Source organism: Pseudopipra pipra, chromosome 4 (genome assembly GCF_036250125.1).
Source record: "Pseudopipra pipra isolate bDixPip1 chromosome 4, bDixPip1.hap1, whole genome shotgun sequence".
NCBI classification, from domain to species: Eukaryota; Metazoa; Chordata; class Aves; order Passeriformes; family Pipridae; genus Pseudopipra; species Pseudopipra pipra.
Window position 1 is genome coordinate 26,534,044 of NC_087552.1, and position 23,356 is coordinate 26,557,399.

At 41.9% G+C, this 23,356-nt stretch overlaps 1 protein-coding gene across 1 annotated transcript in view; it reads left to right on the forward strand.

Annotated features, from left to right (window-relative positions):
- The first annotated feature begins 384 nt into the window (after window positions 1-384).
- ARHGEF38 (Rho guanine nucleotide exchange factor 38) overlaps window positions 385-23,356 on the forward strand; it is a 39,590-nt gene continuing 16,618 nt past the window's right edge. The window contains exons 1-5 of the mRNA XM_064652047.1: window positions 385-742; window positions 10,598-10,773; window positions 13,314-13,437; window positions 17,769-17,916; window positions 20,842-20,859. Of these exons, the coding sequence (XP_064508117.1) occupies window positions 556-742; window positions 10,598-10,773; window positions 13,314-13,437; window positions 17,769-17,916; window positions 20,842-20,859 (653 nt within the window). The 5' untranslated portion in view covers window positions 385-555. The remainder of the gene's footprint in view (window positions 743-10,597; window positions 10,774-13,313; window positions 13,438-17,768; window positions 17,917-20,841; window positions 20,860-23,356) is intronic.

The following is a 23,356-nucleotide window of genomic DNA, read 5'->3' on the forward strand; positions in this document are numbered from 1 at the left end:
CAGGCTGCCGGTTGGGCATTAGCCCAGGGGAAGGAGGAGTGAGGGTGAAGGTGGTGGCTGACCTCCCCTTCCCATTTGCCTTGCCTCTGCTTCCCACTGCCCCTGCAGTGCGCAGAGGGAAGGGGTCCGGTGAAAGCGTGGCAGTGCCCTGTCACACTCGGGCATCTCTCTGCTAGAAAGCCAGGAGGATGCAATTCCCTCTTCGGGGTGCCGGCACCCACGGCCGTGCGGCGGGGCGAGGAGGGTGCCCTGAAGCAGGAAAGGATCCGTGAATGGCTGCGGTTTGGGGCTGGCCCTGAAAGCGGCCCCGCCAGGCGTGCTTGAACACAAGGCAGGTGAATGCAAACGCTGCCTGGGGCACCACCTTCCCGGGGGTGGAGCTGCTCCGGCACAGGTGGCAGGGCTGAGCCCGGGGCCCTGCGGAGCCTGGGGAGCCCTGCTCCAAAACCAAGCCTAAAGCAACCAGCCTTCACCTGGGCGGTGAGTTCACCTCCCTGAAAATCAAGCTGTTGCCCACCCTGCCACCACCACCAAGCAAGGCTGTCCGTGGCGAGCATGGACTGTCCGGGGAAGGAAGGCGTGGGGGGAAGGAAGAGGAATTTGGCCCTGCTGAGGAACAAGCTGTACATGGGGGAGAGGAGGAGGACAGAGCCCGTGGTGGAGAGCACCACCACCGCCGGGGACCATGGCACCTTGAGGAGGAGTCAGTCTGACAGGACAGAGTACAGCCAGAAATTACAAGGTACTGGGGAAGCCTGTTTGGTGCTCTGCTGCTAGGAATGCTCTGAGCTGGGGTGGTATCTCAGTGCCCTCCAGGCTGCAGCCTTGAGATAAGGAAGGGAATGGTCATCTCTGCCCCCATGCACTCACAGTCGGAATAAGCAATGGCCCCTCTCACGTTTGCCCCTCACCTCCAGGGTGTGAAATGTTTCCCCTAATTTTTCTAAATAGTGTTGTGTAGACAGGACACAAAATATAATCCAAGGTTTTGCTGAGTTCTGCAAAACACATATGCAACCAAGATCTTTCTCGTTCATCACCAGAATGCGTTTGCAGCACAAACTGTTATGTGAAAATAGAATGCCTCTGTCCTATCAGTCGTTGGCTGTTGTACCAAGTGGATTTTATGCCAAGTCATTAGAAGCATCAAGGACATTTTTTTTCTCAGTTAAAAATATCAGGATTTATAATGTGTTTATCTGCTGCATGGTTTGTACAAGCCTGAACTAAGTATGTCCAAATACATGTTTGGATGGATATACTGATTCAGATTATACCATTATGGAGAGGGTTTCTTTTCAAATAACCAAATTGCATCTGGACTACAAATTGTAGTAAAGTATGCCAGTATTGGGCTTGTCAATCAAAAATTAAATGTGATGCCACAAATTGAGGAAAAGCATGAAGAATGTGAATGGCTATTTCTGAGAGTGCTCTGGAACACGAACCGATGAATTCCTGTGGGTTTCCAGGGTCTTTTAACAACAGGGTCCCATCACAAATGCAGGGTTTGAGTATTATTATGCTGTGTGTATTACTAATAGTCATATAACTACCTAGTGACAGTTACTCTTGCGACCATAATCCTTTATGGGGAAATAAAATAGAAAAATACTTGTATTGTGGTTTTGATGCACTTAATTAGGAAGTAGCATTGCTTCAGAAAGACAACAAAAGCAGAAAATAAAGTAATAAGCCTGAAAATAATAGGTTTTCTATGGGGGCTGCATATGCTGAGAACAACAGAGTGGTTCATCAATTATGCTGTTCCCTCCTCTTGATAGCTAATCAATGACGAGATGAAAAATATTCAGTTAAGTCAGGCCTGTTCTTCAGGGATCTGGTGGGGGTGTTTCAGGACACAGGCATGGATTGCTGTGGCTGAGCAGGCAAGCTCCTGGCAAACGTCCTACCAAAACAGTTTGTAACTTGTGAATGGGGTTGTCCAGGTGAGGTCAAGGTTATCAGAGCAGTATCCAGCAAAAAGTGTGAGATCTTTCTGTCTCATGATGGCTGTATTCATGCCATGAATGTCTCCTGTTTAAAATCTGAAGCAAAGGAGGTGGGGAAGCCTAGGAAGTCATGGCAGAATGTGAGGTTATGTTTATGGCAGCATTCCAAGGAGACGGTAAATCCAGCTTTACAGCTCCTGCCACCAGCTGAGACTGCCGCGGCCACATATTGCAAAGCACTGGTCTGGTATCGGCTCACTCCGCTTGCTTCTTTTTGTTCAAGAAAAACGATGATGGGTTAACAAGGTACCTGCAGGCTTTATATTGGATTAGAGGTTGCCTGTCCTCAGAGTGAAAATACAAAGGCAGTAGAAATTCCCATGAAGTATATTTACAGTTGCCATAGAAAGAAATGCAGCTGTGTGCCAAGGCCTGACCTGGATCAAATTTTCCCGAGGTAGATGTGCCTGAATCTGATAACGATCACGGATCCCGGACCTAACATGCTGCCTGCCAATGCTGAAAATGTGCAAAGCAGCTCACTTCAGGGTGAGGGAAGTGGTTTTGTTGGCACAAAGCTTTTGAGTTTTCCATTCCTGTTAAGAAAACCCAGGCTCTGTTGGTGACAAGTAGTCTGTTGTGTATCACCAGGTCAGGACTTTCTGATCACCCATGAATGGTAAATGCTTTGTAAAAGAAAAAAACAAATGGTAATTTGCACTTGCTTCCCATACAAATTGCGGGAAAAATTCAGTGTTGAGTTGCCGCTCCCTCCTATAGTCTCCTGTTAATATGTTCTCTAACACATAGTCTGCAGAGCTGGGGTGGTATTAGCACAGACAAGGAGGTGTAAGAGAAAGAGATGCAACAACAACAAACTCTGCAGAAGGGAATCTTTTCCGAGTGGGGCAGGTTTCCACAGCTAAAAGTCAGGGGCTTCAGGACCCTCACCTCTGCTAGTGGCAGGCAACCTTGGCAGAGCAGGAGAACCAAGGTGTCCTTACACATCCTAGTGCCTACTTCAGCATTGCAGTACATTTGCGCAAGGTGAAGCATGGGCGAGACATCTCTCAAGGGCCCTTCCAGCCCTTTGTGTGCTTTAAAGGGTTCCCTGAGTAAGAACTAGGCTGTTGTCCCCTATAGCCATTTCCAGCAGCTCTGAAGTATATGTTCAAAGTACTGCTTAGTGTGTTGGAAACATAGGTCCCCAAAAAAAAGCCTTTAAACCAAACCAAACCCAAACAAAAACAAGAGAGCAAGTAGACAAGCATAAAAACTCCTGAGAATTCAGTTTCTGCCCTTGGATTTTACTGAAGTTTTGCTATTTTATGCAGAATCCAAAATGTTTTCTATAAAGAGTGAGAAAGAGAGCCTACTACCCAGATCTCCAGGGTAATCCAGGTGGTTTGCTCTGTCAGTCTACAAACACAAGTACAAAGACATTGTCAAAGGTGAAAACTTCTGCAAGTGTTTTTCACTTTAAACTTAAGGAATCATTAGAATACAAGAAAGCATTTTCATGGTTAATTACTGTACTGGATACATCTATTCAATACCTTATCTGGTGTGAATGGCCATGGAATACCTCCCGACTTTTCTCTTTTTAAAAAGGAAATAAGATGCAAAGTAACTATTATATTCTCAAGGAGCTTGGCAAGAATTAGTGCCTCTACTTCAGCTCATCCTGTGAGATAACCAAATGCCTGCAGCCCCATTTTAGATAGAGGAAAATAAGGTGATTGCTATCAAATGTCAGGTTGATGATACAACCATGCAGGCATTTAGAACCCAGGTTGTAGTTGCAGTCTTAGGTGAGTCCAGGAATACCTTAATCGAGCCATATACATTTTTTTTCTTCCATTAACTGGACAGAAGCATCAGTTTTCTGAAGAGGAAAGAATGGGGTTAAGGAAGATATATTTACTAGCATTTGTGGTGGATGCAGAAATAGTATTACAAGAGCTAAGACAGAGCTCCTGTGACATTTCTATGCATTGCTTTGCTCTGCATTCACTAGAAAATTGCACATTTGTATTTTCCAGAGGCATGAAGAACTAACTGGTCTCCATAAGCAGTGGCACGAAGTGGTATTTAGCACCTCTATATTCAAATGTATTATCTATAGCTGTTTAGTTGGTAAGAGTTGTTCTCTTTTCTACAGAGAAAATCCGTCAGCAGCAGCTTTAAAAGTAGCTATATTAATATTTATGTATTATATTAATGTTGTGATCAGTCTTTGAATTGATCTAAAGCTTCCAGTCTGTGAGTACCTATGTATTTTGGTAAAAGGGGTTTGCTTGATGTAGTTACTGGCACATAAATGTTTGCAAGATCAGGGCACATTAACATACAATGTGTCATGGGGATAGATACTAATAAACAAAAAGGGCAGACCACAAAAAGGAATTTAAAGCATAGTTCACTGTCTGTTAGGTTTTGTACAGATTGCTGGTTTTTGGTAATAACCATATGCCAAACTTGTGCTTGCTGTGAAAAATGAACGGTAGAAAATGGTGGGTTTCCTGAAGGAATCAAAGATCATATTTGCAGTGTTCAGCAAGACAATGCCTGCCTTGATAATACTCCTTGTCTTACAAATTATTACATATTAACTCCTTTATAACTGTAGCTGTGAATGGGTCAACTGCCCTGGTAAATGATTTACACACATTTCAATTTAAAATGCATCAGTGACATATCTGTAATAGACTGTGATTCAAATCACACAGCTATCATAGTATACTGCCTTGTATCTGAATCCAGAATGCCATGTGTTTTCTGTGTCTAATGTAGTTATGAGAAATAACCAGCTCCAGAAATGATGCAGAAACCTGTGAAATTATACAAATTCCTGAAAAGGTGCTATCCCTTGGTATACAAAAGCCCAGTCAGAGGCAACTCATCCCCCTTTGCTCCTTCTTGAGCAGGGCAACTTTCTCCATCCCATCCTCCTCCCTGCTTGCAGAGCTCACCACTCCTGCATGGGCAGCTCATGCACTCAGCTTCTGGTACCTCCCACTAGAAGTAAAGATCCTCTGCGCCTCTTTTCAGTTCCTTATTTGCTTTGTGCTGTACTTACTGATTAATTTTCTATGGACTGCAATGTAGATAATGAAATATCCTATTTCACTGCAAAATGTATGCATCCAATGATCTTTGGAGCAGCTGGTTTACTAAAGTACAGTAAGGAGTAAAAGTCCGGATTGTTTCCTGAAGTGCAGGAGATGGTTCAATGAAAATACTCCCTTGTGCCCTGTGATGAGAAGTCACGATCTAACAAATACTTTTATTTTCTCCCATGCAAATTTGAGCTTGGAGAATCTTCTTCTGCTAACTTGCTCTGTAATAAAGCTGGAGTTATTCCTTGAACTTATTGCAGTGGCAGTCAAGCTGGGAAATGAGCTCATCTTTTCAGAGCAGAATCCATTTTGTGCCACTGTGTTTGCACAGCACTTAGCACAACAAGCCGTGCCGTGTGGCTCAGGACTCTTAGGAGCTACCACAGCATAAGTAGTAACAGCAGCCTGGGTAAAGGAGTGAAGACTAGGACCCAAGGAGGTTTATGGATCCTCCTCCGAGCATATTAGCAAACATTTTATTAATTGGGATACTTTGCATTGTGGGCCACACAGCTCACAGCTTGTACACCTAATCCACCCCAAATCTTGAGGTATGTGTGTCCCAGGGGAAAAGGTTCAGATATAACCCTTCCTCAGTTCTTACTTTATTAACATACAAGCTCAGTGCTGCAGGAGTGGTATATTTATGCTGGTATATGACACACTGGGAAGGTTTATTTGTAAGTATTGGCACTAACAATGAGGGCATTCTTCTGTCACCTGATGATACGCTTTCTTCCCTTCCACAGTGGTCACATGGGAGCTCTCTGTAGTCCTGTCAGCACACACATAATTAAAGCAGTCTGCTGTCAAGGAATTGAAGAAAGAACCTTCGCATTGAATGTAAATATTTTCTGTACTTTATGGAACAGAAAAATGATCAAAGATCAAATGACCTAATTGCAAGGAAATCTCTGATGCAGATTTTATAAGCAGACCTGTTGCCCAGGAATACAGGTGCAAGGTCATTCTGGTCCTGCAGTGCTTTCCTGCTGGGTTCAGAAAAGGGGCTTTTTGCATGTCTAGCTCACAGCCTGTACACAACAAACTGGTTTCTGAACAATGCTGCTGTTATACACCTCTCTGAGTCAGAAAAAAAAAAAGAGGTTTTCTACAAACCTCTCCCAATCCTTTCCTATTTCAATGCCCAACTTAGAGTTCAGCAGTGTAATTCACACCATGTTTGCACTGTAACAACTCCAGTGTGAAACTGTAAGGACATCCCTTATGAAGTGATCCCTCACAAGGGGAGGGGCATCTGAAGTAAAATTCCTTGTGTGTTGGCTCATGTGATGCACTTCTTTTGTGCACAGTGGGACACTTCATCCTTTCCCACTGCTTGTCCTATTTCAGGCTCCCTCACTTCCAAGGATCCCAGTGTCCCTGTGGCCTGCAGCCTTCCCAGCATCTCCAGCAGAAGCAGGGGTGTAGAGGGCAGAGCCGGAGAGACGGTATGAGGAGGGAGAGGAAAGCTGCCACAGCAGCAGTCTCTAAACTTGGCTGCCTGCATTTCATTCCCAAATCCAGCTGATAAAAGCCGGTGTACATTCCTGTGTGTAATAGTTAGGTTATCTGAGGGTACAGGCTATCTGAGGACTTGCTTTCACAGACGAATAACTTTATCCAGGGTGATACGAGCCCCATGTTTTACACGTGAAAACACAGTAATGCTATAATTTGTTTGTTATACCTTGATAACTTGTGCCTTCACCACTCCCTTGTGCCAGGTAAAATCCCCATATCTGTGCAGTGCAAGTGTGGCATCCTCTGAATGCTGCCTAAGGAATGGAAAGGCCTGTTAGTCACTCCATTCACTGACATCACCGTACTCATTCTTGTATTTTGTGTCAGTTCCACATGGGAAGCATTTGATAGGGAGAAACCTGGGTTCCCTCCCCAAGGGTGGATGTAATACCCAACCAGACCATCTTACCTGGAAGGATGGATAGAGGAGACCTCTCGAAGCCTCTCACTCTCTAGGTGTGGAAACCAGGGAAATTTGCGTGCATAGGTCTTGCAAACCTGCTATGGCTGTTCCTCCAGTCACTTGCTGTGAGTCTCCCAATACCTCCCCTGAGCCTAGAGAGGGGCTGCTGCATTTGCACATTGCAAGCTCTGTTCCTCCATGCTCTCGCTGCATTGTGGCATGTCTCCATCTGGGGGATATCTTTAGACTTCACACTTGCAAGAAACTGCTTTTGTAAGACGTGGCTGCTTTGTTCATGCCATCACATAGTGAACCTCTTGTTGAGTGCAACTTAAAGCCATGTACTTCAATACGCAGCTGGAAAACCAGTCATCACCTTCCTCTCCAAAGCAAAGTCCTCCAGAAAGGTGACTGCTGCAGATAGCTGACATCACAGAGCAACAATTCAAACATTGCATTCTACTTTTTATTTTTATGCCTACTAAAAGTACCACCTAGTTTTTTGTAAACTGGGCTTAAGGTGCGACTGTTTAATATATCATTCAATGGACTATTTTTTCATTTTTCTCAACCTGGCATCTCTAAGGACGAATGAGTCAAATTCTTAATGTAATAGTTAATCCTCAGTGATATCTCTTCCTGCTAATCCTCTCTCTTCAACTGTTCCAGGGCTGGTACACATTACCAGGTAGAAATGAATGTGCTTATATTCCAGATATGCACTTGCTGTTTGCGCATTCATTAAACTTTCACTTACTCCACAAGGATTTCAGCAAGATACTAATGTTCTCAAACTGGTCAAAAGCAATCAGCTGAACATGAAATCATACGTTTGGGCTGTAATCATCACTTCAGGATCTTGCTGTTGCATTCTGTAGAGACAGATATGCCTGAAATGAAAAACTGAACATATTGAGTGAAAATGGAAAATTATATTACATTTAACAAAAGGAAACATTTATTAAAAAACATGTTTTCTATAAGGAAACAGCATCTAACTGACATTTCTCATGATTATTTCTTCCTGTTGAGGATAGCTTTTCTTTCCTCACATTATTATCTATCATGCAATAAAGATAATAGATGAGCCCTGACATAATTCAAGAATCAAATTTGATCAGGGAGATCTAATGGCATAAACTGAAAGAACAGCCTCTCAAGGGATTGTGACTTTCAGCCTGAAGTCACATGCCCTCCCCTGTCACCAGAATAAGAGATTAGAAAGTTCTTTTGTACACCATCTCGTGCTTACCTTAAAATTCCATCTGATACCATAACGGTTCTGTATCAGAGAGCAAACAACACGTCTGAGATCTTCCAGGATGTCTGGTTCTCTCTGCATTTTTTCAGGACCTGCCCCAAACTCTCACATACGGCTACATGCATGCTAACATTTTGACAGCCAATCTCAAGAAAAGTCCTGATTTTGGTGCAGAACTGGAATAGAAATGTATTGTTCACATGGTTCCTTGTGAATTTATAAGTGTGGTTACATACTATGAGTTTTTGGAGGAAAAAGTATCTGCTGGTTTAGCACATCAGCAGCAGGCAAGGTGGTCTCATTCTGCAACCCTAGCAGAAACTTTCTCAGAGGGAGCTGTGAAGTGATACTGGTACCAATTTTGCTCTCCTCACTAACGTAAGGGCAGAGTTTGTTTTATCCAGCACACAGCACCTTTGGAGTATGAGCTCTGCAGCAGCACAAGCTCCTGTGCAGTTCATGCACTCACACCAGCACAGACTCACTGGGGCAAAATTCAGCTTAAAATTCTTTTGATATCCAAGACCTTGTGGAGGGGAGACATCCTCTTCATGTTTCCATTTTATTGTCTGAGGACAAACTGTTCATGCCTATTATATACAGACTTCAAGGCTAAAAACTCAGACCTGAAAAGCACATCTAAACACAAAAAGGTTTTAAAAAAATCAGCCCGCCCCTGCCCCAGTTTCTTTGGGTTCTTTGTCCTCACTGTTTAAAACTAGTGGTATAGAGATAGAGGTGCAGTCTCAGAGCAGCTATTTGAAAAGAACTGTGGTCACATCAGTCTCACTACAAAACCTGGTGTGAGAAGCATTAATAACAAACCTGTCTTTTCTGAATATCAGTGGTCAGCATAATTGTAGAAAGGGTTGGGGAAGATGATACATTGGATTTATTATATTTTACACCTCTTGTTGGAAGATGGCTCGAGGCTCTCTGTCCTGAAAGCTGATTGGCTTTCCCACAAGTCCAGCTCCACGTTATCATCTACAGCCTTGGCCGGTGTTGTACTGGTGAGCTCATGCTGTTCAATGCTCACTTGAGTGCTCATGACCTCACCCTCGACCATCAGTTCAAACAACTGCAGTATTGGCTGTCAGTGAGCAAAGCACCTGATACTGCTTGCTGTTTCCTCATTATTCGTTCCACTCCCTACAAGAAGTTGACACAAGGGTGTAGCAGTCTGATCCTCAGCGGAGATTCCCATCCTTTGCTGCTGAGTGATAAAAGCCCATGTAGTCAAAGCTCGACCAGGGTAATGCAGACTTGAGCACCTAATGATATGTGCATCTTTGTTGGTACTCTGCACCATCTTGTGGCTAGCAGAAAAACATCAGAATAGCCTCTCAAGTATTTCACTTTTTTTTTTAATGTTTTGGTTTTGTGTGTTTCCTCATGAAAAATACGGATTAGATTGTCAGCGTACAGAGATAAAACTCAGCGCCCTTTTTACAGCTGACATGGATCTCTGCAGGTTGGCTTAGAAACCAGAAAATGGGAAAACCATCATTACAGATAAGTAGGTTGTGTGTAGGTCCTGTAGTGTACATAAATTACCCATCTGTAGAAAACTAGCTTGCATTTTCATGTATTTGAAACAAATCAGATATTCTAGGTGCTAAGTATTGAAAAACAGTTAAGAATGTCCTGATCTCAATGATCTCTGTTGTTCCAAGAAACATTTGTTATTGATCATTAAAGGTTTTCTCATATTGTCCTTTAATTCCTTTGCCTCTTTCAAAAGATTATTTTTAAACAGAATTAGAGGATTCATCATTATTGTTACTAACATTGCCTTCATTTGAAAGTTTGTCTTCCAGTACTTGCTGCCCTCAATTTCCCATGAATAGACTCAATGTTACGTTGTACAAAACAAAGGTTATTATTGTGAAGCTTTTTTATGGTAGGCAGCCTTTTTCTTTCACAGAACATATTTTTCCCGTCCTCCAAATCATAATAGATGTCAGACCAAGACTGTGTTTTCAAAGGAGTAGAAGGGCATCAGCTATCCTTGAATTTCAGTGTAACAAAGATCAGGCTTTCCTGGGCTCCACAGAAAATTTCTGCCCAATACATAACATCTAAGCTGGGGGAGCTGGTGATGGGTTATCCTCTTAATGCCAAAGGGGCAGTTTCCTTCCCCAAATCCATGTCCACTTTTAGAGGAAGGAGATGGAATGACACTCAGTCTGATTTGGGTTTGCCACTTCTTATGCTTCTTTTCCTGCTCTCCATGGTGATTTGGGAATTTCCAGCAGGCACCAGATATGTTTCCCCACCCATGGTTGTGCAGGGCAAGCTTTGTGCACTCTTACGAATTTCTCTCTCTTTTAAACAGAAAAAATGGCCCCACAGGTGGCCACCTCGCCACAGGAGGATGAAGAACAAGTCAGTAGACGCATGATGGCCAAGAGGGTGAAAATCATCGCAGAACTCATGCAGACGGAGAAAGACTACATCAGCAACTTGGACCTTTGCATCAAGGAAGTGATTCAGCCCCTGAGAGACAAGCAGGTGAGTGCTGGGGGTGGAGGACAAGGCAGTGATGTCAAGGTCTCAACTCACCCACGTTCTTTTGGACAGTCTTAATGCAAGCACAAGTGCCAGCACGAGAGTGACGTGGTGCTGGAGCTGGCGCTCCAGAAAGTGATATGTCAGGGCTCTGGTGAGGAGAGAGGAAGGTCAGATATGCTCCTGACACTTGTGCTGCCCTTGCATAAAGCCTGCATTGATGTACTCGCCCAGAGGCCAGCTTGGATGCTATATACCTTCCTGTGGGCTGCAACAGCAGCTTCCAGCTCTCCGTACTGTTCTGTAGTTATAACTTTTCTTACATGCCCTGGCAGACCTTTACTGGTACCTCGAAAAATAGTAACAACTAACAAAACCAAGATTTTTTCTACAATAGAAACTGGAATGGAATGAACCTCTGCATCAAGTTTAAATTCAGTTTTTAGGATAACTTTATCCATCCTTTCAGACAGCTGTGGTGGATAAACACCATGCTTGAGAGGCCATCAAGCACTTGGGAAATTTGCACTCTACACAGAAAAGGTACATTTAAGAAGGAAGGCTCATAAACTATCTTTCAGGCAAAAGATCTCATTAGGCCAATGATAGCCATTTTCTTTTTTAGCTGAGACTTCAAAGAGCACCTTTTCCTCAACAGTATTTCAATTTGTAGGAAAATGGTGACGCTGAAAGCTGGGAATAGAAGAGATTGTGAAGAGAAAGATTTGTATGTTTGGGGCCTGAAATATAGCATTCAGAGAGGCTACACTAATTATATCTGCTGCAAATATGGAATAAAAATAATTTTAAATAGACTTTAACCCAGGTTCTCTTTATGTAGGGTTTCATATGAAACTGGTGATAAAATACAGGTGCAGAGGCCAAAGCGTCTTTAGATGACATTGACAATGCCTTTTCGGGAAACGCTGTGGTCAGCTGAACTCTGTGCTGTTTAAACTCCTGCAGGACCTTTTTTTCATTCTTAAAACTCTGTCGGAATTTGTTCCAACCCATTTTCAGAAGAATAACCCATTTTCGTAAGAATAACCCATTTTCAGAAGAGCTGGCCTCTGATGACATAACTTTAAGGAGTTCTTGACTTCTTCCTCCTCACTTGTTCATCTACTTAGTAGTCTCCACTTGACTCCCTCCCCAGTCTGGCCAGCACTGAACAAGAGTATTGCCTGGCTGAACTTGAGATTTTTGACAAATGTGCAGTATTCTTTTGCTCATTTTCAGTCAGCTGAAACCATTCATTTTGTGTTAACCTGTGTAAGTGTCCATGCACAGCATAGTTTGGATATATGTAGACATTGTTCTGGGGAGTAGGTCAGAAGTCCTGTGCTAGATGTATACAGGAAAAGTAATGTAGAGATTATAACTCTCTTAATGTAATAACATCTGCATTTTTAAAAGGTTTTTAAGAATGTCATATGGTTTTAAGGCTAGTTCTCAGATAAACTACCATATTGAAAGTTTGTAATGTGTTTAGAGAAGGATAGCTTTTAGAAAATTGGCCTAACAATGAATTTGTTTCACATTTCCAAATGGATAAAGCATGTTTTAGCCCCTATAATATTTCTAAAGAAATTAACTGCATTAGTACTGGAAGTATTTTTCTGATTCTGTTACAATAGCATGCAATTTGATCCTTCTGGCATCTGCTAAGCTGCTATGTAAATCAGCAATTCTGTTCCAAATGGAGAGGTAGGTTTCGAGGGTATTAATATGGATGATGAAATTGGTCTTGTCTTTGTTCTCAATATTAGCAAATTACCACTGGCTATCTCCAGTTGTCCCCAGATAGTAACTATTGCCCTGCTGTGCAACGAAAAATATGTGTCCTGGAAATTTTTTACTTCCTCTAAAATGAGTAGGGACACAGTACCAAATTTTCTGTTGGTATAAATTGATACAGTTCATTGAAGTCCATGTTGTGTGCCTAGGCTCTGTAGGAAGCTCGTTAGGTTATATTAATACTCAAAATGGTAAATGTGTTTGTTTTAGTGGAAATTATATGATCTTGATTGTATTCTTGGATTTATAGGACAACTAACTTAGAATCATACCGCCTTTCTAGAAGTCATTGTACCTGTTAGCTGGCACCAAAGTGCCAATGTCTGAGTTTATGTAACAGCCTCTGTTAGTGAGTGGTAATCAGGGAATAAACCCCATTGTCAACTATTGTTTTCCTCAGTGGGAAAGTAAACAAACATTTCAAAGCCAGCTAAGGATCTTTTCTTTATTCAGAAGATAATATTTATTTCCTTCCCAGGTAAACACTTTCAGATTAGGGATAGTTCAAAATAAAGGTTAGAAGCACTTGATAACATACCCTTTGTTAACTGCGTCAACTGTATTATACTAATCTGAAAACTGTATATGCATCCTTGAAATCACAAGGAGGATGTTTATATGAGGTTTTGCAGAAGTGGTGCTTCCTGGAGTGTTGAACAGTCAGGGCATAGCAAGAGAAGGTCTGTAATACACAATGTCCTTCTTTATCCTTTGTCAGTAGCTGCTTAATATTTGTATTCCATTAGATTGCTCGCTTTGACGTGGATGGCTTGTTTAGCAACATTGAATTGGTCCATCAAGTATCAGCCAAACTGCTGTCATTGTTGGAAGAAGCCACAACAGATGTGGAGCCACCCATGCAAATAATCGGTATGTTTACTGTCCTCTTGAGTTCTACAAAGCTACGTGAAAGAATAAACATAACTCTCTCCTGTCCTCCACTCTCATCAGACTTGACTTCCTCCCCAGTATCCCTCCCAGAAGCTGGCATACTAGAAGCTGTCCATAATGACACAGGAAAAATGACATGTGAAACCTGTCCAGTTGTTCTACTGTACTTGTAGGATTATGATGCTCTTTTTTCCATCCATCTGGATGTTGAAGGGGAGGAAGGAAAGAGAAAATGGGTTTAGAATGAGTAAAACCTGCAGCACTGAGTTATACAACTTACTGATAAGATCCTTTTCGTCGAGTTTGATATTGCCTTCCTAAATCCACTCATGCTTATACCAACTCTTGTAATGCATACTCATTGTTATGCCATTCAGGAAAAGCATTAAAAATGATTGGAATAACAAGCATGTCTTAAGATACTACCACCCCCTCCCCCGCCCCAACACTCTAAACATGTGTCCACTGGAGACACAGTTCATGTAAGAGGTGGTTAAGTGTGCTTAGTAGGGACTTGGACAGTAAAGAAAGCTGTAATGAATCTAAAGTTTGTGGGATTCTGTGTAGGAATGTCTGTAGGGTTTATGGGTATTTTCAGCAAATGTGTTGGCCCTGGACATGTCACAGCAGTCACAAGTTCTACGGGCCAGGCCATGAATGTTAAGGCTATGATTCACTTGACATTCTGGTGCAGCTGGAGAGATTTAAGAAGTTACCACTCATTAGGTCTCCTATAACTGCTTCTTCAGTGCAGAGGCCCTAGGTGAGCCATCTTAAGGGATCAGGTGAGAATATTTAATTTACTTTAGTGAAAAGTCAGACAGTTTAGTTTAAAAAACTTCCAGCTGTGATTCAGAGGTCAGGGAGGTTCTTTCTTCCCTAAACTGACCACATACCACAGGTAACACATTATAGAAAGTACCCCTCTTCTCATGAATAAGGGGGTAAAAAATATTGGTTGCCACTTGACTAAGAAACATGATATTAAAGTGTATGAAGCTTGGGAAAAGTATTAATCCTAGCACGTCTCAATCAGGTTTGCCAAGGCAACAGCTTAACGTAGTTTGACACGTCTGTTGTTTGGCGGTATTTCAGTGAAAGTGCATCATGATGAGTCATACTCTTAATAAGCAATGTTCTATTCTAGCAGGAAGTGCCTTTCTCACAGCCAAGAGAATCATCCTATTAGTTCCCTGTCACATCCAGAAGTTAAGACAAACAATTTCATCCATCTATTAGGTGTATTTCTCCAGAATCAGACAAAGAACCATGAAAATGTATGGTATTGTGGATCACAGAGTTGGCTAAGCTATGGCAGGGAAAAAGCTGTCAAATAAGGTGTGAGACATTCTTTCAAAGGCTGAGACAAAAGCAGGGAAAATAACTGCATCACTATAAGCAGTTAGTTAGTAGGTTTATTGTCCTGTAAAACTACATCAAGGTAATTTTTTGGGGGGATCTTAACAGTCAGTGTAAAAGTTGTTGAAGCCAGCCTGTAGTAAAACCAGGACGAGAATGTTTTAACACATCCATCATATTCCCTCATGTTTAATGTTTTTAAATATCTTGCATTGAAGTATCATACTTTGGAAGGCAACCCAATCATGGTGAGGTTGAGGAGAACTGCTAATACAGTGCTTTGAAACCAAAACAATATGGTTGCTTATATTCATGTCTTATTTTAGTCTATATTCTCCACACTTAGGCTATGTCCACACTGACAAGTATTAATGTCCAATAGGAGCAGACTTGCAGATTTAAAGAGTTTCTGCTATGGAGCTGGTATCCCTACTAACATTTCAAGAGGCCTTACTTCAGACTGGCTGTAGCCTGTTCCTGTGGTTTGAGAGATGCCCTTTGTGGTTGGACTGCATAAAATGTGCCCTTGGAGTGTGTCTTCTGGTAATTACCATCCCCAAAGAGATCCAGTTTGTGTCTCTGTGACTGCTCCACCACACATACAATGCATGGGAGATCAGGACTAACGAGTGATTGGCTTCAGAAACCCTCTCCTAATCTGAGCTAAAGACAGACCTTTTGTGGTGCTTGGTCTTCTGATGTTAAATGCCTCTGAGGTTAAATACCCTTTACAGTTCTCCCCTGAATTTTTTCTCCTCCCTGTTTTGGATGCTGTATATAGAGGAATATGAAGACTTAGTAACCTTGACTCAGCTGTAGCTATTAAACCCCCTCTTCTTCCCTCTCCTGCTGCTGTCCACACAGGAAGCGCCACTGAAAGCCATGGGGAGAAACTGTTTCTGTTACTCAAGCCTTCCTCCTAGGATTTTATCTTTCACACTGATGACCACCATACTCCCAAAGAGGCATCAGGCAGATTTGCATCTGTCAGAGTATTTTTAAATTTGTGCCCAAATACGGTGTGGTTTTGGTCCATAAAGCAAGCTCCCACAGTGATATGCCCAAAACTCATCTGATTCGGTCCATATGGCTCAGAACCAAGAAGGGCTTTAGGCTTAAGAAATCCATCTGCTTTTAAAAGGCCCTATCCATGAAATCAGCACATAATTTTTCTCATCACTGAGCATCAATGAAAGTATCTGTCATTGTGGCACAATACTTCAGTGAACAGAAATCGCTCATCTCTTTCATCTTGGGGAAGATAATTTCCAGCCTCTAGTATATACTGAAAGGAGCTGTAAGTCTACAGCTTGCATTTTTTCCACTGAAAACGGAACCTCGCTTGAGTGCTTGGCATAGTACAGGCCGTGCCAAGCACTGTGAGAGCTCATCATCTCTGAGAATCAAGCACCAAGTGCTCAGGATCAAGAGAAAGCTTGTTAAGGTTTCCTGTTACATCGTTAGCTAATAAAGACCTGCATAGAGAGTTCATGGGAAAGTCAGGATGCAATGTGCATTGGTAGCATTCAACATTAGCAGTAAGCACAAGACAGAGAAGACAGCTAAAGAGCATTAACTATAGGATGCTGGTGCTTTTCTAACTGTGCCCTTACAGTAACTGAAATGAACTCTGGTGGTCTTAGCTCTTCATTGTTTTTCCCTTATTCACACGCTGAAACCAACATGCATTAGACAGCCCAGTTAACCTTCACTGCCAGGGGGAAAAACCCAGAGCTGTGTTACTGTGGTAACTGAATCATTTTTCACTTTAAGACGGAGCAGTTCAATGCAATGTATTATGAAACAGCGCACTCTGGTCAGGATGGAACATGCAGGATGCATGACAGCTCAGCGCTTGCTCTGTGGATGAATAGAGAGCTCCCAATTAATGTGGTGTTCAGCTTTTAACTTTAATAATCATTGCTATAACTGAAAAGGAATGTCTATAAAATGTTGGACTTGTTGCCACATAGATGTAATTTTCAGTAAATGCCCAAGACAGGAGTTTCTAGCATTGCTGTTTTTTATTATATGCATTTCCAAGGACTCTGATCAGGGCACTGCTACATGAGGGCGTAAGAACCAAAATAATATCTCTGCAGAAGAGATGAAGCATGCCTTCTCTGCCTGGATAGTATTTCTAACGTACATAGAAACTGACACAGGAGTCTTAAACTGAGAGAATTAGGCTCCAGAATTAAATGGAAAATGAGTGTAGGACTACTTTAGTGCCTCTAAAATTCCCACCTGTTCTTTGGGGGAAAATGGTGGTGTGGATGACTTGAAATGGAAGTGTTTTCCCTCTTCAGTTGTATATAAGCCTAGATACTATATAAAAATGGCTGTAATCCATTGTGGGTTTACTTAATGAGGGGAGAGGTGGAGATTGTCCCTCTGTCATGAGAAGAAAATTCTCTATTCTAGGCTATAACAATTGCCATTTCAGGATTTTGCAAAACAGATAAAATTGAAATGGCTAATGTAAGATAGAGTCATTATTCCGGTTATAACCAAATTAAGTTCATATTCAGTTATAAAAAAAGTCAAAAGGAAAACTAACAGGCTTACATTCATCCCTACTGCCAGCCCATGACACAAAAATGGTCCCCTTTATCAGTTAAGCTCTGCTGTGTGTTTTCCAATGCAGGGGCATTAAGCTGGGGCAGTGAATTAGGAGAATGTGTTTGAAGGGGTGCGAGGTATAGAGATTTCATGCTTTTTCCTGAGGGAATTTTTTGCATTAACACTGATATAATGATGCCTGGCTATGACAAAGATGAGCAGCTGAGAAATACATGTAATAAATAATGCACATAAACACGCAAGATCGTTTCTAAGGGAAGTAAAGTGCAAGCCAGCCTTTTTAGCTCATGGCTAATGTGGTGGAATAATAAAACTCCTTCTGAGATGCTGTTGTCTGACTTGACATGCTTTGTTTTTCTCCTCAACAGGGGAAGTGTTCTTGCAGATTAAAGGCCCACTAGAAGACACATATAAAATCTATTGCTATCACCATGATGATGCACACACCATGCTGGAATCCTATGAAAAGGATGAAGAACTGAAGCAGCATTTAAGAGACTGTGTACAGTCCTTAAAGTAAGATCTTTTCAAATGATGATTTCCGTCCATAGTCAGTTTGCCTGGCAGGGAACATTTTAAATGGATGTAGATGAAAGGTCCCCTGTAAATCTGGAGTTCTATAAGGCTTGCTGGGAGCTCTAGCTTATGCTGCTTTCATGAAAAGATGACAAGCCAGGGGCCATGATTAGATTTCTTTCTCTCTAAGATGGCCAAAAATAGCACAAGAAAGGTTACTCTTCCCTTAGTTTCAGTGCCCCATACTGGCAAATAAAAAAAATGCTGCATCATATCATATTGGAAACACCTTGCCCAGCTCCCAGGAAACTTGCTGTCCCCCTGTCTTCATCAATTCTATCGCTTGAATTTAAATAGCCTGTAATGCAGCTACTCAAATGCACTGGTGTTTCTGGGCCCCTGTTGCAAGGCCCCAGGGGTCTGGAGCTGCTATGTGGTGCTGAACCCCTCATGATGGGGGTGTTTGAGAGCGAACAGTGATGGAGCAAGCTGCCAGGTCCCACCAGTGGGAGGTGCTTTATGCCATCGGCTTCAGCACCAGCCCCTCGGGGAAATGTGTCAAGAACTGGGGATACCTCAGAATAAAGGATCCATCTTTCCTTCACCACAGCTTCCTCCTGCAGCCAGTCACTGGAACCTGCTCATCCTCTCCATGGAGAGTGCTTCTCTTTCCACCCATAAATTGTCTTGCCCCCTTACTTTCCCAAAAGCATCACACAGAGGTGTCAGGAGGGAAAATGCCACAATTTCAGAACAGAGATGTGTTAAGACTTAGGAGATGGGAAGTATGTCCAAGTGAAATCTGGAAAGAGTGGTGGAGGAAAATATCAACAACATTGAAAGAGAAATGTTTACTTTGAAAACAGGTTATGTTGAAAATGACGCTTATTTTGTGCAATATATGCGGTTATTAAATACATAACAAAGTGTATGTGCAGGGTGCTCAGGTTTTAGCTACCCTGAAAGTTGAAAGAAACAGATTTTCATATAAACTCAGGCTTTCAGGCTAATGGATGACCAGGTATCTCCCCTAAGGGAATGTTTTAGTTGCTGATGCCTGCAATATTCTTTCCTGGCTAATCAAGAGAAGCTGCTACTGTCGTTCATCCCTGCTGCTGAAGCAAGGGGGCATGGAAGAAAATAAAGATAAAAAATAGCATCCATGTACATGCTAGGGTGGAGGCTGTCACTTGAATTCCAGAGCCAGCAAGAGGTGCTCCTATTCAACATCTCAGCTGAGCTTTCTGAAGAGAAAGGATATTTTGTGCTGACCTACTGTATCTTTGCTAGCAGGAAGTGACAAAGACTTCCTTACAATGAAGCCTTGTTTTGTCTTGTTCTTTCCTGATTAGCCTTTAAACAGGAACCAACGATAAAAGCACTGGTGTGTGTATACTATGTTGTGCTTTTTCCCACTGCCTAAAGATTGCAGTCAATGAAGACCTGAAAGTGCACCCTCAAATGCTAAAATGCAGAACTGTGGTCATTTAAACCTGTTACTACCCATTGGAAAATATTTGCCCTAGGAAGAAAATTATGTAGGATTGTTGCTAAATAAGTTATAGGCTGTTTTCCATTGTGAGACATAACAAACGTGGGCAGTGGGGGGGTGGGGGTTGGGGGTTGGGGTCGGGGTGTGTGGGTGTGGGCTGGTGACGACTACTCTTGAAAAATGTTTACTTGTTAAATATTTTTTTTTCCTTGGAAAGAATACTGTTCCATTTTAAAAAATCTTAAATTAGCTGACATTACTAGGGACTTCTGTTCCTCAGCTGAGTAATATCTGACATGTAAAAAACAAGTTCTATATCAGGAGCAATTTAAGAGTGGCACTCTGCACATCTGTACAGACAAATCAGATTTAATTAGCTATGCTGAGACTCCTATTCCTTTTGACTGAAGAGGAAAAAAATTCATCCCAAAATGTAGGTGTCTGCATTGGAGACGTGCAAATCCAAATTCTGTAGAGCCTCGTGTTTCAGCTGTGATTATACAAACTGGGGATATTGTTTGCTAGTTTAGCCAAAGAAATGCAGCTGGTAGAAATGAAAGGATGCTGGCAACTACCTGCTCAGCTTTCAGCCTGGAGTAGCTTGGTCACATATTACAGGGACAGAGGGACGTCCTAAGCACACAAAATGCTGACAGTGCAAAAGCTATGAAAGCACCAGCTTCCAGATGCTCAGCTAGACACTGGTGGGCAAGGAGATGAGAGTGCAGGCTGTCAAAAAGAAGTGGCTGAGAATGTGATGTCAGGAAAGCCTAATGCAGAGATGGGGGGACGTTTGGTTCTCTTGCATTTGAATGAATTCATACCACAAGGAAAACATTCTGTGCATGTGCTTGCATGTTTGCAAATTACAATTGTAAGTCCCTGCTGCTTTCAGTATATAAATCTACTCTATCCTACTCTGGAGAGGTTTCATTTGATGTGTAGTCTACAAAAAAGCTTAACAGCTTCATTGATTCTATATCCTAAAAGGCTAAAAGGTATTCTTTCTCATTTAGAAATACATTTCTTTTTGAAGAGAGAAGACAGGAATGTATGTAAAGTATAAGAATGACATATTTAATTTTACTTTTTGTATTAACGACTTAATATTTCTCACAATTGCTAGCAGAGTGATCCAAACTTCCTTCTCTTAACAGTGGGAGGACTAGGCTGGCTCTCATAGCCAAAGCCAGGTTTCTGACAATCCTTTCTCATTTGGGTCTGTCCTTTCAAAAAGTTATAGGGCCAGATTAACCGATACTCTCTGGCTGCTTTGTACAGCTCTGCTTACACATAGCAACCATAAACCTAAGTTAACTGGCCAGTTACAACTGCTCTGTGTCACTGAAATGTATCAGAGAATCTGGCTCCTGATCTGTATAAATCCTTTTAGGAGGAATCTAATACATGTTTTGTTTTCTTCTCTTTTGCAGAAAGATATATGAAGAAGAGTAAGTACTCTGCCTTTCTTACATGTAAAATAATCTTTAAAATACCTTTAATTTATCTTTAGTATGTTTAAAACTGTACAGGTGGAAATTTTAAGAAGACAAGCTTTTTATGTCAGTATAAGCCAAAGATTTTTCCAGGACACATGTAGAGGGCTCTGAAGTCTGCAAGACTGCTTGTCAACAACATAGCATCAATTTTTGAAATTCAGACATTCTGAAATCTTTCTGCATAGGCTGCTGTAGACCTGCTACAATACAGACAGATTCGCAGGTAAAGGTATTTTTAACCTGATGACCCCTTCAGTAGCCTTATATGAGAAGCCCACCTTAGGATTTTCCTTCTGACAGTGACAATGACGAGCTCATTGCAACGCTTAGCCAGAAAACTCCTCCAGCCACTGGTGAGTTGTGGTTAAGGGACTTCTGTGCAAAATGTGACATCTTTGAAAAGCTATAAAGGAGAATTTATCACAGCTGCAGTTTCTGGACATCCAGCAGGTTGGGATCATTGAAATGCAGCGATGCCTCTAGTTACCTGCAGTGAGAGGTCAGAGGAGGGGGTGGCTGAACGGAAGGAAAAGATTACAACTTCAGATGAAATGTTAAGAGAAGAGAGGAGCAAGTGTGGTCTATATTGGTAGGAGAGGAACAGACCTACCTGTAAAATCAGAGAATTTGTTAGTCAGTCATTTGCATGTAATAATTATGATCTGCGTAAAATACACTTCAAAGGATTTGCATGTTGAAACTCTAAAGTTGGGAGTTCCAAGTTTTACTCTATGATAGGAAATAGTTTTTCTGCCTTTTGTTTTGATAAAGGCCATTCTTGTATACTCCTGTCCCTGAGCTTGGCTACCTCACGTGGTGTGGTGGCATTTGCCTTCCCTGCTGACTGGCAGAGCGCTCAGAAATTCCATCACCTGCAACTCAGCTTAGAGGTTGCAGAGCTGTGGCAGGACTGCACCCAAAAATCCAATTGACGTTGAACTGAAAAATACAGCCTAACTCACTCCAAATGGTCTGTGATGTTGCTGCTTCCAGATTGCTTTTCATTCAAGCATGATCAAGAAAACAATTACATAAATACCAGACAGTGCTGCCCTTTGCTAGCGGCTCGATAGGTTAAAAACTCTGCTTGGCTTAACAAGTGTGTGACCTCAGTGAATTCCCTGGGTTTGCATGAGAGGCTTATGGCACAGTGAATTATTTGTCCTACATGCCTTGTACTAAAATGAAGCCGCAAAGCAAACCACGAGGCCTGAGACTTTAAGTTGGCTCTGCAGCCTGATGCCTGCACACTACTTCAAAACTGGCAAGCTGCATATCCCACCAGCCTCAGCCTGGCTGTACCACACTGGCTGTTGCGTTTGCCACTGGAACAAGCTGCTGGGTAATGAGACCAAATGAAATTAAATCCTGCATCACCTGCCTTTGTGTACCTCACCACCACGGATTTTTTAAGCAGGTGGGAATCTTTCTGTATGTGTGACTTTGGGAGGCAGGAGGAAGGATATGTCATGAAGCTCACTGCAGTTACACCAGCTGCATTTACTGCAGAGCTACAGTAATGATTTGCGATGAGATTAGTACAGCTATGTATGACCTAGAATACTTACTAAATTCACAATAACACGGAGGGAAGGCTGAAGTAGCATCACAAATGAATTATGAACTTAATTTTTTGCACAATAGATGTCACAAGCCATTACTCTCCTGCATGGCAAGGCTGTGTCCTGCCCAGTGGTCGGGTGTGTCCTGCTGGGATGCATTGCAAATGGGACTTGTCCAGGAAGAGTGGCTATCTCAGCTAATAGTGCTGGGGAGAATCAGATGAGTTGAACTTTGTGGCATTTTGTGCCCCAGGGAGTCATTATCTTATAACAAACCTGCTATCTCTCACACCATACTGCTAGACTGTGTCATGCAGATACGAAACAGAGGACTGTTTATCACTTAGGCAGCTGTCCAAAGTGCAACTATATAAAGAGAAGACACTTGAAGATTTTTCCATTCATGAGGCAGCTTTTATAGATTTGCATTCATGGTGCTTTTCAGAGAAAACAATAACAATTTAAGATTTTTTTTTCATTATTGCCACCAGAAGCTGAAAGAAGGGAAAATAGCTCTCTATTTAATGTAGGGTATAGGGGAAATGAGGGGAATTGAAATGATGAGAAGGTTTTGGGATATCAAGAAGCCTTAAAAGGCATTTACTGTTAATTTTTTTCATGCAGAACTTTTTTACAGATAATGTTTGAGATGGTTTAAATATGCAGATGTCTCTTCTCAAAGACATTCAAATTGTTAGTTAATTAGTCAGCAGTAAGGATTGGCTCTTGTATTTTTTACATATATAAAAATGGGAATGAAGGCTTTTTTTTCTTTTACTCTTTCTGCTGCACAAAACAATAGATGTCAGCCTGCAAAACCAAGTGGCTGTTCCCTGTTCTTTGTACTTTCCTACATTGTGTTATTTCATCTTTCCACGTGCAGAAAT